This window comes from Chinchilla lanigera, unplaced genomic scaffold (assembly GCF_000276665.1).
Source record: "Chinchilla lanigera isolate Chin_1 unplaced genomic scaffold, ChiLan1.0 scaffold00064, whole genome shotgun sequence".
Lineage (NCBI taxonomy): Eukaryota > Metazoa > Chordata > Mammalia > Rodentia > Chinchillidae > Chinchilla > Chinchilla lanigera.
In genome coordinates this window covers 9997677-10014921 of record NW_004955465.1, presented here as the reverse complement: position 1 = coordinate 10014921, position 17245 = coordinate 9997677, and the positions used below count along the sequence as shown (strand labels likewise).

General features: G+C 56.5%; 3 protein-coding genes across 5 annotated transcripts in view; 2 read left to right on the top strand and 1 right to left on the bottom strand.

The window, feature by feature from the left end:
- The window catches only part of LOC106150110, a 2762-nt gene extending 2737 nt beyond the window's left edge, over positions 1 to 25 (top strand). The window contains exon 3 of the mRNA XM_013521776.1: positions 12 to 25. Coding sequence (XP_013377230.1) covers positions 12 to 25 — 14 coding nt within the window. The remainder of the gene's footprint in view (positions 1 to 11) is intronic.
- Positions 1 to 7786, top strand: Psmg4 (proteasome (prosome, macropain) assembly chaperone 4; the record flags this gene model as incomplete). The annotated part of the gene is given in 3 exon segments (XM_005398894.2): positions 1 to 240; positions 4443 to 4518; positions 7602 to 7786. Coding segments are annotated over 3 exon segments (372 nt in total). The 3' UTR covers positions 7724 to 7786.
- A 1021-nt stretch (positions 7787 to 8807) lies between these two features.
- Slc22a23 (solute carrier family 22, member 23) overlaps positions 8808 to 17245 on the bottom strand; it is a gene marked incomplete at its 5' end in the record, with an annotated part of 166098 nt that continues 157660 nt past the window's right edge. Inside the window, 2 exon segments of one of the 3 annotated variants that reach the window (XR_001236752.1) lie at positions 8808 to 9542; positions 11659 to 12776. Coding sequence is in view for 1 of the 3 variants with exons in the window: in XM_005398990.2 (XP_005399047.2) it covers positions 12419 to 12776 (358 nt within the window). 3 annotated transcript variants of the gene reach the window in all.

Here is a 17245-nt window from a genome sequence, read left to right as displayed (position 1 = left end):
TGGCGGCGGAGGCGGCGGCGGATAGCGTGGGGACAGGGCTGAGGTCCGGGGGTGGCCGGGCGCGGCATGGAGGAGCCGCCGTCCGCCGCAGGCGGGGACGTGTCCCTGCACAACTTCAGCGCGAGGCTGTGGGAGCAGCTCGTCCACTTCCACGTCATGCGGCTGACGGACTCGCTGTTTCTGTGGGTGGGGGCCACGCCGCACCTGCGCAACCTCGCCGTGGCCATGTGCAGCCGCTACGTAAGTGCGCGGCGCCGGGGGCGGGGCCTGTCGGGGCGGGGCAAGGCAGGGGGCGGGGCGAGGAGCCCCCGGCGGGTGGGGAGCCCTAGGGCCCCAGGTGCATCCCCGGGGCCTGCCCCGGCCCCGCAGGCTGACGACCCCGTGTTCCCCTGGCCAGTGCGGAGCCCAGGTCGGCTCCCCTGCACCGCTGACTGCTGGCGGGCCCCGCCCACGGACCCCGGGTCGGCTCTTCCCTTCCTGCAGCCCCGCTCCTGGGCGGGGGAGGGCTGTCTTCAACCCCTAAACTCCGGACGCCTCGCTTTTGCCGGCTCCTGCATGTGTGTATATGTCTCCAGTACAGACAGCTTCTTCCTGATGTCTGATACGAACCTCGGGTAGACACGCTTCACAAACTCTGGGTCTGTCCCCTACGCTGCGTGTCCGGCCGTCCTATCTCTAACAGCAGCTGAACCTTTCTAGTTGCTGTTTTTTTGTTTGTTTTTTCCCTTTCACTAAAGGGGATTGAAGCCAGGGCCTTCGGACTGGGCTGCATCCCCACCTCTTTTGAAATTAATTTTGTACTTTAAAATTTTGAGCCAGGGTCTCCAAATTGCTAAGTTGCCTGGGCTGGGCTCAGACTTGCAGTCCTCCTGCCTCAGCCTCCCAGAATGCTGGGATGACAGGCATGGCCCACACGGCCACCATGCAGGGCCCTAGTCATTCTTCACCCTTCTCTCTTTTGCACTCCGTGTGCCCAAAGTCAGTGAGTCCATAGTTGATGCTGTCAGTCGTGGTGTGCCGAGTACAGCTCCTCTCCTGCGCATGTGCAGCCCTTGGTCAGCCCGGACTCCTCTCTTCCCTTCCTTCCCTCCCCTCCCCCGCCCCGAGTTAGTCTCCTAGGGCTTTTGGAACAAAGTTCCATACACTGGGTGGCTTAAAACAACGGAGCTTCACTTCCTCCTGTTCTGGAGGCCAGACGTCAGAGTCAAGGCCTTGGCAGCGTTTGCTCCTTCGGGAGTCTCTGATGGAGACCCGGTCCATGCCCTGGGCAGCCTTGGGAGGCTGCCGGAGTCCCTGGTGGTCCATGGCTTGCAGATTTGTCCCTCCCGTCTCTGTTTGCAAGTCCTATGGCTCTATCTTCTCCCTGCGTGTTCGCCTCTGCCTTCTCTGCCTTTCCCTCTCCCTCTGCAGTGCTGGAATTAAACCCAGGACGTCACACATGCCGGGGAAGTGCCCCACTACTGCACTACATCCGCAGCCCTGGTCTTCTTACAAGAACCTCGGTCTCCTGGGATAAAGCCTGCTCCAGTGCGGCTTCAGCTTATGTCTTAATTATATCTGCCAGCCACTGGCCAAATACATTCACCTTCCAAGGCTGCAGGGTTAGGGTTTCAGCGTGTCTTATTCAGGGGCCACAGTTTAACACACAGCACCGTCTCTGGCCATGTCTCCGCAGGGCAGGGCAGGGCAGGGCAGGGAGGGTTTTAAGCCTGAGGAGATGAACTCAGAACCTGCTGTGGAGACTTTCAGGGCCTGCACAGGTCCTGTTTCCTTGCGGTCCCTCCCCCTGCCTGCTCACCCTGCAGCCGGCCTCCCCTGCCGGTCGTGGGCAGTGTCCAGTGAGGCGTCTGTCTCCTGACTGCTTTTCTCAGGCTGCTTGTGCAGTGACTGAGTACGGGCCCTGGGGAGGGCACACTGCAGCTGGTCAGGCAGAGGCCCCCAGGAAAGCCTGGGGAGGGGACAGCATTGCATCAGGACTGGTAGACGTCCTCATCCAGTAGCCTGGGCCTTGCCTTCCTCCCTGTTCTCCTCTGAGTATTTGGCTTTGCTTTCTGGGTGACCGGTAGGTAGGTCACAGGTCTTTGCTGGCAGAGGAGAGCGGGGCCCTGGGGAGCGGAATGATGCCTAGGGCTGTTTCAGAGCCACCCCACGTGTTTCTCCTTCTCGTCCCGAGGCTTTGGTAATACAGTGGGTAAGGTGGTAGCCATGTGGGACGCAGGACACAGACTGAGCCCTGGGAAGACCAGGTGTAGTGAGTTCATTTCCTCAGGCTTAAAACCCTCCCTGCCCTGCCCTGCCCTGCCCTGCGGAGACATGGCCAGAGACGGTGCTGTGTGTTAAACTGTGGCCCCTGAATAAGACACGCTGAAACTCTAACCCTGCAGCCTGGGAAGGTGAATGTATTTGGCGAGCGGCTGGCAGATATAATTAAGACATAAGCTGAGGCTGCACTGGAGCAGGCTTTACCCCGGGAGACCGAGGTTCTTGTAAGAAGACCAGGGCTGCGGATGTAGTGCAGTAGTGGGGCACTTCCCCGGCATGTGTGACGCCCTGGACTGTGGCAGCCCTGGTTTGAGCGAGCAAGTAAATAAGCTTCCCTGGGGTCTGGCCGCTTGGCAGTCCCAGCTTGCAGCAGGTGGCTTTTCTCAATCGGAAGTTGTCCTCCGCCAAGATCAGGTGCAGCAAAGGGGAGCAGTCTCCCTTCCGGGCCTGTCAGACCCTCTTCCTACCGACTGCCTAGATGGGTCCTCTGGAGGCAAAGAGCTGCGCCAGCTGAGAAGGAGGGAAAAACAGGAAGCCCAGAGTTCCCTTGGAGCAGGACGAGGGCCCACACCATCGCTGTGTTTTGTTGGATTGGGGCCGTGCCTGTCGATGCAGTCTTGTGCTTTGATGGCCGAGTCTGGTAGTTGTGACAGAGGCCTTTTGGCCCAGAAAGCCTGATGCCTTATTCTGTGGCCCATCCCAGGAAAGGTTTGCCATGTGAGAACGCCCGCCTTCAGCCCACACCTGTGGGCCAGAGCCATAGAGGATACTGTGGCTGCTCCTCCAGCTGCCGGCTTTGCATGGAGCAAGGCGTCCTGGTGCCCAGAGTGCTCAGAACTGGATGATGCCAGGCCCGACCAGTTGGAGGGAGGCTGGCCTGGGACCTAGGATCCTCGTGGCCCAAGGGGAGTGGAAGGTGGTACCCTCCTCCTCTAGCAGAGCCACCCGGCATGTGACTGGCCCATGTCCTCAGGTGCTTTGGGTCGTCATAAGCTGTGAACAGGCTTAACAGGAGAGGGTTTTACATTTTACCTTGGGTGGAAAAAGCCCACCCGGGAAGTTAGATTTGCTTATTTCAGGAAGTTTTGTGTAAAGACTATTTCCACACAGCTAAATGTTGAACTTGGAATCTGTAAACAGGTGCATTACTTAAAATTATGCTTTGTATCTTTCCCAAGCAAAAAAGCACACAGATGTTTCCTTCTTCCCTGGTTTTGCTCCCATCTGTTGTAGGAACCGAATGAGTTCTGGAAGTGATGGCCTTGAACCCTCAGGAGACGGGTGCAGGCTCTGCTCTGTGCTGTGCCACGCTGCGGCACACAGTAGGTGCGCAGGCCACCTGTCCCCACCTGGACAGGGCCCAGAGCCTCTGTCCCTCAAAATCATCACCACCGGGATTCCCAGAGCTGCATTCCCTCGCCGTCTCTCCTTAGGTCTGCTGTTTCGATGAGAAGTAATGTTGGCGGTATTCCAAGTTAGTTAGTGCCTTTTCCCCTTTGAGCTAGACCTTATTGCTGGCGAGGGCGATTGCCTGCACGGCAGTTGGGAGTGAGACTGCGTCCAGACCCGAGAAGGGCCACGGGTGTTTATCCTCGCATCGGTTCTCCGCCTCCTTTCATTTCGTTGCCTTGTCTCTGGAACGAGGTTGACCAGCTGTCCGAGTCTTTTGGTCCGTCGTTTGGCCAGTGTCTGGTGGCTAGTGCCCTTCTCAAAGTCAGTCGCGTCCTTGCCGGCCCGCAGGAGCCCAGACAGCCTCCGGGCTGGGCTGGGTGTGTACCCTCGCAGGCCAGGAGGGGGTTAGGGTCCTTTTGCTGCTAGGGACCAGGACACTAGGCAGCCACACTCTGACCCGCTTTCTCCTCGCTGCGGCCCTCAGGATCCTCTTGGCGTCCTGACACGAAAGCCCTTTGTGTGAGATCCATCCTAGAACTTGTTAGCAGCTCCAGCTGCAGGTGGCTTTGCCTGTGCCAGCTCCGCCGACCTCCTCTCTCTGTTGAGGGGTGGATGGGAGCAGCCTTCTAGGCTGTGGACAGGTGCAGGCTCTTCTTTCCTCAGAACAGTGACTGCCCTCGGAGAACCTGCTTCTGCCCTCTCCCCCGCCCCCGTGGAGACGCAGAAGCTGTGGGAGCGTGGTGGTTTGCACCCGGGGGAAGCTGCAGCGTACACCGTTTTCCTTCTAGGACCCCATTCCTGTGTGCACCTCCCTCTTTGGAAACACCTCCGACACGACCTCCACCGGCCTCGCGCAGCGCCTAGGTAGGTAGCCGGGTGGGCCTGCGCCAGGCCAAGCTCCACCGGAAGCACAGCCCTGGGCTGTCGGTACTGCTGCACTCGTCCACTGCACTGTCTCAGGGCCAGCGTCCTCCCACGGACTCCTGTGTCCTCTGCCCTGTCTGCAGTCCACGAGCTGACCTCCTTTCCTCTCCTCCTGGAGGAGAGAGTGAATGATGCCCTGGAGTCAGACCCCACCCTGGTCCACCCTGGTCCTCGTGGGAGGGGAGAGACGGCAGAGCAGTTGTCCCTACAGCAGGGCTGTCCTGTAATCTCATGGGGGAGTCAGGGCCTGCCGGCACCGCTGCATCCTGGCCTCTGAGGGTGTGTGGAGCAGCAGTTGAGCAGAGCGCAAGGCTGCGTCCTCCCTGGCACCCCCGCACACACGCCGTGCGTACTCAGCTCACCCAGGTGAGAACCCTCAGCTCTAGGACGGTGGGCATGGATGCCCTGCCCCAGTGAGTGTGCCCTGTGTCCTCAGTTCTTCAGTTCCAGGGCCAGCCACAGGTGGGCAGTGTGCAGGAAGGGGGTCACTTTAGAGGAGTTCACACTCTCCAGTTGTGCCAGGTGCTGGACATGGAGAATTCTGTCAGCCTGCTCCCTGCTGAGTACGAACATCTTTGGAGCCAGGGATGGTGGCACATGCCTGTAAGTGCTTGGGAAGCTGAGACAGAAGAATCACAGTGAGTTTGAAGCCAGCCTGAACTGTGTGCTACATAGCAAGACCCTGACTCAAACAAACACCAAAAAAGGGTAGAAGCATCTTGGCTAGTCACCCTGAGGTGTGTGCACAGGGACAGGCAGCACACAGCCGTCGCAGGGAGGGCACCCTGCGCTAAGCTCAGGCAGGGGGGAGCGTCACCAGCCCCTTGGACCCACCATGCCCACAGCGCAAGGTTGGGAAGGCTGCGGCTGTCCTGGAGGAACTGGTAGCTGCTCCTGCGTGGAGTGGGCGAGACCTGACTAGTGTGTCTTTAGTAACTGTTTCTCAGGAAGTAATTTTAAACTTACAGGAATGTTGCAAAGAAGGCAGGAGTCCCTATGGAATTCTAGTCAGTATCCTCACCTCTCAGGGCTCACCTCATTCTCGTTTGAGCCATGTGAGAGCCAGTTCGAGACTGTGCTGCCTCAGCTTCCGAGTGACTCACGTGTTTTTTTAGCTTTGAAGGGGCAGCAGCACACGGGTTACTTTGTGTGCACACCTGCCCTGACTCAGCTATGGGACTGGCCTGTCTCTGGGGATGGAGAGCTGGGGTGGCCAGGACACCCCAGTAGGAAAGGGGAGGGTCTCATCCAGTGAGTCACGTATGAGAGTTCTGTAGAAAAAAAGAGTCCAGCAGGCTTGAGAATAGCTGGAAATAGCGGCTCACTGCGTCTCGGTCTGCAGAGATGGGTGGGGTTCTCTGTCTGAGAAGGCCGGTGGCCCAGGTTGGCCACTGCATCCCCAGGGGTCCCTGCTGCACCGTGCTCGGACCAAGCAGGGCTGCCGGGCGATCTCCCTGACCCTGTCCACTGCGGCCAGAGGGGTGTGGAGGACTGCTGCACAGGGAGCGGAGAGCAAGTGGGGAGCGCTGGTTCACACACAGACTCAGTGGACAGTGGCCCTATATGGCGGAGCTGGGCCTGGAGGAGGAGGCAGACGGGGCTGCCTGGGCCAGGCTTAAGGGGGTGGAATTGCAGTGGGCTGTGCAAAGGGCCCTCCTGCCCGCAAGAGCCGACCGAGGGGGTGTGGCCTAGTGGCGCTCCGCAGGCCGCGCTCCTGCTGGGCTCCTCGTGGAGCCCAGTGCGCCCAGGCTACCTTCTGCACCCGGAGGAGGTGAGGTCGAGGTGCCCTGGGGGCCTGTGGCCTCCCTACCCCAGGCTGAGGGCGTCATGAGCACACCCTGTCCTGCCCGCTGGTGCAGGCTCTGCGCTCAGGACTGCGTAGAGCCCGGCTCTGGGAGGCAGAGCACCCTCTTCTGCCAGACAGTCCTCCCCCAGCGGCAGCCTCGCTGTGGTGTAGCTGCCCAGCTCAGCTCCTCGGCAGCAACCCGCTGCCCCTGCCCTGCCCCAGAGACGCGCTGGCTGCGCCGGAAAGAGGGCAGTCTGTCAAATAACGCCGCAGTCTCTCCGAACCTGGAACACCAGGCTGCAGCCTTGATTGGCTGAAAGCAGTCCCCTGAGCGCCAGAGGTTTGCCCTTTTTGAATTGACGAGGGCCTGGAGCCTGAAGGGCTTTCCTGCCTGGGTGGGAGTGGAGAGGAGCCCGGTCTTCCTAAGGTGCCCAGCCGCCGTGCCAGCCCTGTCCACGCCTCTGCATGGACTGGACAGGATGGCGGCCGGAGCAGCGAGCCACTCCTGCAGGAGTCTGGTGAGGTGTCCTGAGTGGCCTGTGGTCGCCATGCAGCTGGCCTCCTGTTCCCTGGGAGGGACCTCCGCGGGGTGGAGGGTGCGGCGTGGGCCGCCGTGCCTGCTCAGGGGCTGCGCCGGCGCGGGCTAGCTACCTGCCTGGAGCGGCACGGTGTCTTCCCCGGTCTGGGCTTGGGTGACCCTGCTGCTGTTTGCAGTGGACCAGTGTAGTCGTGGTGTGTTCTGTTAAAAGGGCCTAAACTCACTTCGGTGCCAGGAAATCGCACATGCGTGCGGTACATACGTGCACACGTGTGTGGAGGTGCACGTGTGAACGCACAGAAAGGGAGAATTACTTCGGGGCGGGGAGCGGAACTGGTAGAGGGGGCTGGTTCTCAGGGAAAACTAATATTTTATTTTAAATACTTTAGCATATTATCAATGTTTTAAAGAAACAAAAACCTCAAAGCTAAAACCCTATGTAGAGCGGAGTTTCTTGAACATGAGTGTTTGGGCCCCCGGTTTTTAACACCGGTTGCTCGCCGAACCCCAGCGTTCTGATGCGTGCAGGGCGTGGGGCCGGAAGTTGCGACTTGCGGGGCGCACACCCGAGAACCCGCATGGCGGGCATGCGCCCCGAGGCTGCTGGCCGCAAACCCCAGGGTGCCCAGAGCCGGGCGGGGCGGGCCGCGGGAGCCTGGGGCTGTGGCCAAGGCGCTGTGCTCCTGTGCTCTCTTCCAGCCAGGAAGACCAACAAGCAGGTGTTTGTCAGCTATAACCTTCAAAACACAGACAGTAACTTCGCCCTGCTCGTAGAAAACAGAATCAAGGAAGAAATGGAGGCTTTTCCGGAGAAGTTCTGAGTGGCGCAAGGGAGAGCTTGTAACTTATGTACATTTAAATAAATGATTTTTATTTAGTCATCAGGCTGTGTTCCTGTTTTATTTTTACCAGGTTGGTGACGTGGAAAAGGAGTGCAGATGGATTTGCTGGGATTAATGGGTAGAATCTACCAGCCTGAAATTGAAATCAGCCACGATTCCGTGACTGTTTACATCCGCAGTGAGAAGGAAGGTTAATAGCGTGCCTTAGGTTAGCACGCTTAGGTTGATGTATCCATCTTCTCATCTCAGCCAGTCCCCTGCCCGGCACCTTTCTTCTCGATTTGTTGATTCTAAATCCTTCCCCTGGGCCCTTTTTGCCTATCGTATTCTCTCTAAACTCTTCCCCAGGGTATGTCACTTCTTTTGGGCCTACACTGGCGACCCACTTGACACTTTACTAGCTATGTGGTCAGGTTTCTAGCTTCTTTGGGCTGTTTTCTTGTCTACAAGGTGGGCCTAATTGGTACGTTGTTGGGATGAATATGTAGAAATGCTTTTCCCTGGGAATGTTCCAACTGTAGTCTGATCGCCTTTTTATGGATTCAGAGGACTTGGGTCCCTCTTGCTTGTCCTGTTCTCTTCTTCCTTTCTGCCTGCTCTTTTCTCCCATGCCCAAGTATCTAACTTTGGTCACTTATATTCCTTAGCCTTTTTCTGTCTACCACTCGAGTCCCATTCCTGGCCTTGCCCCAGGGAGCCCATGGTCCAGGATGGCTGCAAAGTCCCCAAGTGCTTCTGTGGGCAGGAAAGGTTGGGCACCACTGGAAGTGAACCCTCTGAGCTGTGGCATCCCCAGGACCCTTCTATTACTAGAGGTGGCTCACTGAGGCCCAGTCATCGTTTCTTGCATGGAACCAGGCTAGCAGCCGGGGGTGGCAATGCCGGCCAGGACCTGGGGCCTGCAGAGGAGCAGGGCTGGAGTCCCGGGTGCCACCCTCCTCCAGATCTCCCACCGTGACCTCTGCCGCCTCAGCCTCATTACTCTGGCTTGGGAACGCGCTGTGGACACCTCTCCGGGAATAGAATAGTAAGTGACACAAAATCAGGGCTCTCGAGAGCAGAGTTTGGTATAAATACTTTATTAAAGAAATATTGTTTTCTTGTTAAAAAATACTACATTAGAGAAGAGAGTTTTGGGTTATCAGTCTTTCCTCGCAGAATCACAGTGTAAGATACTCATTTCTTGATCTCTCTGGGAACCTTCAGGCCATGGATTACCAGAACATACACAAGAAAAAAAATTCTTCAATGTACTGAGTTCTCAGGTGGTCTGAGAGTGGCACTAGGTAGACAGTTTCTGCTGAATCCGATCTCTGTGTCTGACTGCCTTTGAAACTAGGGCTCTGGGACGGGCCGAGGCCCACCATCCCCTCGGGGCAGCGAAGACGCAGCATACAGAGGTGTGGCAAGGAGGGATACAGCGAGGTCTTATCGACAGGGAGGGTTTTTATTACTTGTCAGCAATGGTAGTGAAATGCCCTTCGTCGGATACCATCAGGTGAGGTAGGGAAGACATTCCAGAGGAAATCTGTTCATGGGGCAACGTTTTTATTTCTGTACATTTACATACACATTTTCCCCAAAGTACAACAGATGCGACACCATGCAGACATGTAGCTGTGCACGACAGTTCAGAGCTCAGTGTAAGCTTGTGCTATGAACGAGTACCGCCAGAGGGACCCCGTCGACGCGGACAGTCACAGGCTGGGTTGCAGGAAGGACAGGTGGAGACGCGTTCCTCACCAGACAACACACTGCTGCTTCTCCAACACAGGATACATTCAGGTGAGGTGGTGTCCTGCGAAACAAGACGGCCGGAGCTGGGTACCCCAACCCGCCCACCACCCTGGAGCTGGGCGATGTGACGGTCACCAGGCCCTGAATGGCACTTCCAGCTCAGGGCTTTCTGGCTGGCCGTGGGAGCGCTCTGTGAGCGCCGCTTCCTTCGCCAGCTCTGTTTCTGCTTGCCTTTGCGTTCTGTGGCCAAACCAACTTACTAGTCCTGTCCTCCTAGTGGAAGCAGTTAGGGTCTTAGAAAACAAAAACACTTCAAGACTTCTTTTTCCTATTTGCCTTGGGTACTAATTAGGATGTCTGATAAGAATTACTACTGACTTCTGGAAAAGAACAGAATGAAGGAATATTCAGTCCCGTCTCAGGTGTTCACATTTGTGCATAACTTTTATCAAAAAAGGGAGGCACAGGTGCAGGGCTGGGTGCAGAGGGTGGTAGGGAGTTGATCTGGGGGTGGGCGGGCTGGACAGGAAGGACAAGAGCCTGAGAAGCATCTCTGATCCCAGGACACAGAACCCTGGCCCTTGGCCTGGCAGCCTGGTGCTGGGGAGGTGGGGCAGAGGCCCCTGAACCCGAGGAGCCTGTCAGGCTGCATGTGCCAGGCGTGGGGAGCTGCTGCCTCTCTTCCTGGTACCCACTCAGGGCCATGCCCCCGGGGGTGGATTCCTGCTGCGGCTGCTCTTCACTGATATACTCAGGTACCTCCTGCTGCCCGCGACGCCCTGCAGCAGCCGGGCTCCTGTGCACTGTTAGACTTTGGTCCCGACCCTGGGCCTCCAAATGGCAGCTCCTCTGGTCACTGATGGCTCAGTCCTGATTGCTGAAGCAGGAAGCTCTCCATTCAGGCCCAAGGTTTTTATCATTGTCCCCTGAGGTGGAGATCAGAGACCCTGGGACTGAAGCTTGGACGTGCCCTGCCTTGACCCCACCCCCAAGTGATTTCAGCAGCACACAGCAGCTTCCAGCTTTCCTTATAAAGGCTGCACATCCCTGGGAGATGGCTCACAGCTTGTGCAATGTCCCATCCTGTCCTTTGCAGGGTTTGCTGCCAGGAGACCTGGTGGCCAGTACCCCGGGAAGGGTGAAAGGTATTTCCCAAGTTTAGCACGCGAAGGCTGCGCAGATCTAAAGACAGGCCTTTGGGAAGGTATCAGACTAACAGGAAACATGGAGGGAGAGTGACTCAGGTGAGGCCAGGAGGGTGAGGATGAGTGGGACTCGGGGCAGGCGAGTGGGACTGGCCATGTGTCAGGTGTTGAGGGAGCCCCTGGAGACCCCGGGTTCAGTGGTGGAAACACAGCAGTGCCCCAGGGCCTGTCAGCAGCAGCTCCTGTGCCTTGTGTACCGGATGTGGAGGAGAGGTGGGCGGGGACAGTGAGAAACACCCGGCAGGGACTCACCCCTCCAGCCCTGTCCTGGGGAAGCCACCTAACTGCCAGCCGCAGCCCAGGGTGCCTTGGCTGGGAGAAGTCACTGCAGAGAGGCGCAGGCAGAGGGCGAGGCGGGCAGCTGAGGGAGGGCAGGAGAGCAGGCCTGAGGAGCTGCAGAGCGGTGCCTGCCTGGAGAGGGAGCTGGTTTCTCAGCAGCCCCAGCATCACAGTCCTCAGCAGACACCAGGAGGAACCTTCCTGTCTGAGGCAAGATGAGGTGCGGGTGAGAACCCTGGAGCCGGCGGGTGGAGCTGAGCTTTGGTGAGTTATTGCTTCTCTCAGTTCATCTTGCTGTGGCCACGTGGACTGACCTGGGCGGAGCCTGCACTCCTGCCTGCGCCCCACCTCCGTGGCCAGTGAGCGACAAGCAGGGGGTGACCGAGGGAGACACGGGGACCGCCAGCCTCCGTATGTGCTCTGGGGACGTGGGTGACAGCCACCGAGCCGGCGGTCTCAGGGTGTGTGCTTGAGATGTGGGTGACGGCCACGATCGGGAGAGCAGGGCCTCCCTCCCGAGGTTTGCCTTAGCTGTCTTTGTCAGTTGTTTTCCTAGTGTTTTAGTTCAGAAAGTAGCCATGGTTTTCAAGTAGTGCTGGCAACAAAGCGGACCGGAAAAGGGGAATTGCTCTGCTGGAGCTACGTCTGGGGAGGAACTTGCATAAAACGAACAAGTCCCAGACCTCAACACACCTGCTAGCCGTGTCCGCAACTAAGCGACCCTGTTGTCAGAGCATGGGCGATCACCACAGTCAGTTACGATTTCTGGTACAGTGTGAAGTTTCCCTCAAAGAGCTTCCGGCGTCAAGTACAGAGGATGATCCTGAAGGAAAGAAAGACTAGGCTGGTTTTGATGTGTGGGAGCCGCATTCCCCCAGCACACGGGATGGAAGCGCTTACCTTACACACGGAAAGGAAAAAAAAAACAGACTTTAAAAACCATACACAGCCTCTAGCAAAGACCAAACTCATGTGCATGTCACTGTGGAGTTCAGGCCTGGGGAGGCTCCACGCGAGTGTCACGTCTGCCCACAGGTGGCCGTGCAGCCGCGCGTGCCCCCGGGGAGGAGGCCGGCCACGGTGCGGGTCACTCACGGGGTCTTCCTCAGGGTGACTTGCTCACTGGCAAGGGCAGCGGTTCCACTCCATGATCAGTGAGAGGAGAGGGAATAAAGTGCTTCTCGTAAAAATGACCAAAATAAATACAAACATTTAATGGCAGAAAAGAAAGTCTCTGAAGGGTTATTTCCGAAGAGTCTGTTCCTCCAACCCATTCCTTGGACTTTTGGAAAGACAGAATTTCCCAACACCAGCTGAAAGCCTCACAGTCGGGCAGCACCCGCAACAGAGCTGGCCTCTCTGACCCGGCCAGGCCTGCCCCGCTCTGGCAACTTGTGCCCGAACTCCCCACAGCTCCCGGAGCCCCCGAGGCTCGAGGGGCAGCGGCTCGCGGCTACATGGACTTCATGCCGTTGGCTGTGGCGCCCTCGGGCAGCCCGTCGCTGGCAGCGGCCACGTCGTGCAGGCCCGAGTAGTCCTTGAGCTCGGCGTTGGTGAGCAGCAGCGGCTGCTCCCCCTTCTTGTGTGGCAGCAGCGGCTGCCGCGTGTAGTGCTCCCCGTTGGAGATGTTCTCGGGCAGGTTCTGGTCCCTGCTCTCGGGCAGCAGGAGGATACAGATGATGCAGATGAGCGTGCAGCAGGCAAAGATGATGTGGTGCAGGAAGTAGCCTTTCTGGTTGTGCAGCTCGATGATGGGCGCGGTGAGCATGCCGAAGCCCGCGCTGGCCAGCACCAGCCCCAGCCCGCCGCACCTGCGGGGAAGGCAGAGCGCGAGGGTTAGCAGAGGCCGCGTCACCAGCACAGTGCCCCGGAGTGGGAAAGCCCCACACGGGACCATCAGCCTTCCCGGGAGCGGAGTAAACCTTACCTAGTCTGTGGCATGCAGTTAGAGCATAAGGAGACAGGCTAAGACACCGGGGAAGCTCTGCCCCTGCCTGTCACTGTCCCACAGGCGGGACTCCCTGACCCACCTTCCCGGAGGCCCATCTGTGGATCCTCTTTAGTTCAGCAACTGTTTTCTTTATCAGCTCTAAACCTTTAACTTAATTTGGAGTCCTACTATAAATGGAGTGACAGAAAAACCCCACACAGAGGTATTTGCCATAAATGATAAACAGAAAAAAACCACAGTGTTATTAAATTGTGCTATGACCCCAACGCTTTAAAATAGGAAATGGAGGATGACCAGGGGTGAGAGAGGACATTAAAAGAGACTTTCTCTTCATCGTAATCCAAGACACTGAAGATATCTGCACTTTACTTATGTTTTTGGTTCCGGGAGTTGAACTCAGGATCTTGTGCTGGCCGTGCAGGCGCTGTGCCGCTGAGCTATATCCCCGGCCGATATCTGTACTTTAAAGACAATGATTTCCCCCGATAAGTCATCCTGTGTGTCTCCTGCCATCAGCATGTGCTCCACCAGTGCACACTGGCCCACTCTGCGGATTGTGTCAGAATGGCCCAGAAATGAGGCCATGGACTGACCGAGAGACACCTGCTGCACAGCGGCTCTGAACGCACAGAGGACCGAACCGAGCCAGAGCCACTTAGCTCCACCTCTCTGCCAAGAGAGGGAGCCCAGGGAGGGTTTCAGCAGGACGAACTGATGCACAGCACTGTACCAAGGCTCAGGTGTTCATTTCTGGGCTACAGTGGGGGTGGAGCTCAGATGGCAGGCCAGGGCAGAACGGGCTTTTCTGGGGCCTCACTGAGGGGAACAGGCGACAGTGCTCTTGTCTCCAAGGAGTGGAAGGAGAACTGCGTGTCCAGCCCCAGAACACAGTGTACAGGGATGGGGACTTCAGTTAGTTTACGGAAGAAATTTCTAACAGAGCCGCTCGAGACCTGTGCACCACTCTGAGTGAAGGGACCTCTGTCCCCGGACTTTCGAGGCAAAGGGGCTGAGGGGAGGTCCCCGCAGTGGGCAGGAAGTTCGCATGCAATTCCAGCTATTGACTGGTCTGCAGTTCTCTTGGTTGGCACTGTAGGTGGCTCTTAACTCACAAAACCACTGTCACAGGACTAACACCAAGAGCCGACATGCTACCTGTGTGTCCATGCGTTAGCTACAAACTACCTGAAAGTGAAAGTGAAGTGCTTAGGAATAAATAACAAAAACTAAGCAAGGCTTGCATACTAAGAACAGCAAAGCGTTATTGAGGGAATTTAAGCAGACAGAAGTAAATGGAGAGACATTCCATGTTCATGGATCGGGAGACACAGCACTGAACGGAGCATTTCTTCCCAAGCTGATCGACAGATTCAGCACAACCCCTATCAAAGTCCCAGCTGATTTTCTCCTCCTCCTCTTCCCCTTTCTTTTAAGAAGATGATTCGATCCTAAAATCTATATGGAAATGCAAAGGATCTAGAGTAGCCAAAAACAATTTTGGAAAAGAACAAAGTTGGAAGAGTTACCTTCCCAGTCCAAAACTTACTCTGAAGCTACGTGAGTTAGGACAGTTGCTGTGCTGCTGTATCGGTAGACAGATCAGTGGAACAGAATAGGGCGTTCGGAAACAAACCTTTACACTTCTGGCTGACTTTTCCAAAAGCAAATTCAGTGGCACAAAAGCCCGTCCTTTCAGCAGGCAGTGCTGCATAATGGGATAATCACATGCAGAAGAGTGAAGCCAGCGCTTTACCTCACATCATGTAAAAAGGGGAACTCAAAATGAAGCACAGAACCTGCACATGAGAGCTCAAAATCACAGCACTTCTACAAGAAAGCAGAACAGGAAAATCTGTGTGGCCCCGGGTCAGGCAGAACTCTGAGCTATGATACCAAATGCAGATCTATGAAAGAAAGCTGACTAGCTGGGCCTCATCAAAATTAAACACGTCTACATTTCCAAGGATACATGCCCCAGGAGGGGACAAGACAGGTTCTGGACTGGGACATTTGTAAGGCAAATAACGGATAAATAGTGTGTATTCAGAATATATAATGAACGCTAAATAAAAAAGAAGACAACCCAATTTTGAAAGTGGGCAAGAGATCTCAATAGAAATTTTTTTCCAAAGAAACTGTGCAAGCCACAGATGTCCAACAAGACATAGAAAGAAACACAGCATTATTCATCATTAGAAAAATGCAAATCAAAACCACAATTCCACACCACTGCACACCTGCTAGGAGAACTGTAATGAAAAAGGATAAATAGCGCATTGAGCAGGATGCGGAGATACCAGACCGTTTCACAAGCCTCGTATATTTGTACTGCTCGCAGCCTCTTTGGAAAGCCGATCAGCAGTTTTTTAAAAGGCTAAACATAAGTTTTTATGTAACCAGCAATTCCACGTGTGGAACAGGTGGAAAACACACACCCATAAAAAACTGACAAGCAAATGCTCATGGTAGCGTTATTCCTAAGAGGCGGACCCAGCACGGCCCAAACGCCCACGGGCTGGTGCTTGGATAAAGGGAACGTGGCCCACCACACAGAGCGGATATGAGTCAGCCGTAAGAGGGGAACGGACGCTAACACACGCTACACCACGGTGATTTTAGAAGCATGCTGGGGGCCTGTCTGATCCCATTTACGTGAAATGTCAGAAAGGGCCGATCTACAGAGACAGGACACAGGTGAGCGACTGCCGGGGCTGGGAGTGAGGATGGACACGGAATGCAAAGGGGCACGAAGGGCTCTGGGGGGCGGGCGATAAAATGTCACGTAACGGACTGTGGCCATGGAGGCCCCGCACTATAAATTCAGTCCGTCACCTACTGTAAGCTTTAAATGGATGCATGTGGGGTGTGTAGCTATAGCTCAGTGGTGCTGTGAATGCAACCCGCAAACTCCCAGCTGTGTCGGCTGGGTCTCCTGCTGGGACAGGGTCTCACAGGGTCCCGTCCAGGCAGCCACTGAGGCTTCATTTTTCTTCCCACGCACCTGAGACCGTCTACACTGCCTGCTGCACAGCCACCATGGCTGCTCGGGCCAGAGTCTGCGTCCTGCCATGCTCGTCACGGCATTTGGCAGCCCGAGCCCTGTGGCTGGGGTCTTCTCAGTGACACCGAGGGGAGGGTTCTACTGCCTCCCACCCAGTTCTTGTACTGGGCTGGGTGTGCGGGGGAGGTGGCCCGGTGCTGGGGCAGGCTCCTATCGGCTTCTAGATCTCTGTTGGTGCCAGCTTTGAGGTCCAGGCTCGCTGCTGCTCCCATGGCACTGTGGGACATCCTGGCGCCCCCCTAGGACACTCATAGTGCCTCTCTATGTCTCTGACCAGCTTCAGAGGCTCTGAAGGGCAAAACAAGGGTCGCTCGGCTCCTGTCCTCAGCCCCGACCCAGCCACAGCCCGAGCATCACTGCACTGTGGTCAGGCCCCTGTGAGTTTCTCCCTCCCGGCGTCTACGCTTGTGCCTTCAGCGTAGGCTCGGCTTGACTTCAAGGGACAAGTCAGTCACTTCCAAACGGTAAAGCACAGCACGGGCAGTGAGACGTCCCTGCATGACTAGGTCACAGCAGACTGGCTTTGGAGCACCCTGCTGGCTGCCATCCGTAAGCAGCTACATTGTCGAGGTCCCTGAGGCAAGGACCACAGGGGCCCTGGCCAAAGCCTTCAAGGAGCTGAGCCCCTCTGTCCACATCCCATGAAGAACTGGCCCTGCCAATGGCTGCTGAGTTGGGGGCACATCCTGTCCCCATCCCTGAGCAGGACTCAGCTAGGCTGTGCCACGCCGACCCACAGCCACTGTGTGGAAGTCACACCAGCGAGCTGTTGGCCCATCAGGGATGCAAATAAGGTGCGGTACTTTTGGGGGTGTCTCCCAGATGCCAACCCCGTTTTCAGACAGAAGGTTCAGGACCGCGTGCCTCTTCCTGTTAATATTTGCTCAGATGCCTGATGGCCTTCACACGGCCCCCTCAAGGGCACGGATTATTCTCCACAGCACCAACTGACGCGTACTGCACTTCATAAGTATCCGATGCTGTGGATCCCACCGGCTCCCTAGGTAGGAAGTTCTGGCCACCTAAGCGAATGGGACAGGTTAAATATAGATGACCACAACCAAGAGGAGTGAGGTCATGTTCATTTTTCGGGTGAGTACGATGCACACCTAAAACAGCCTCTCAATACTTCAGATAAATCGGCCCTATCAGGAAGCCGCAGGGTGGCAGGAACGAGGTAATCAGATGTTGGGATAATGGGTGTGTGTGGTCGGTCGGGCCCTTCGAGACCAGCACGACACCATTTTCCCTGATGCTCCCTGGTGTCC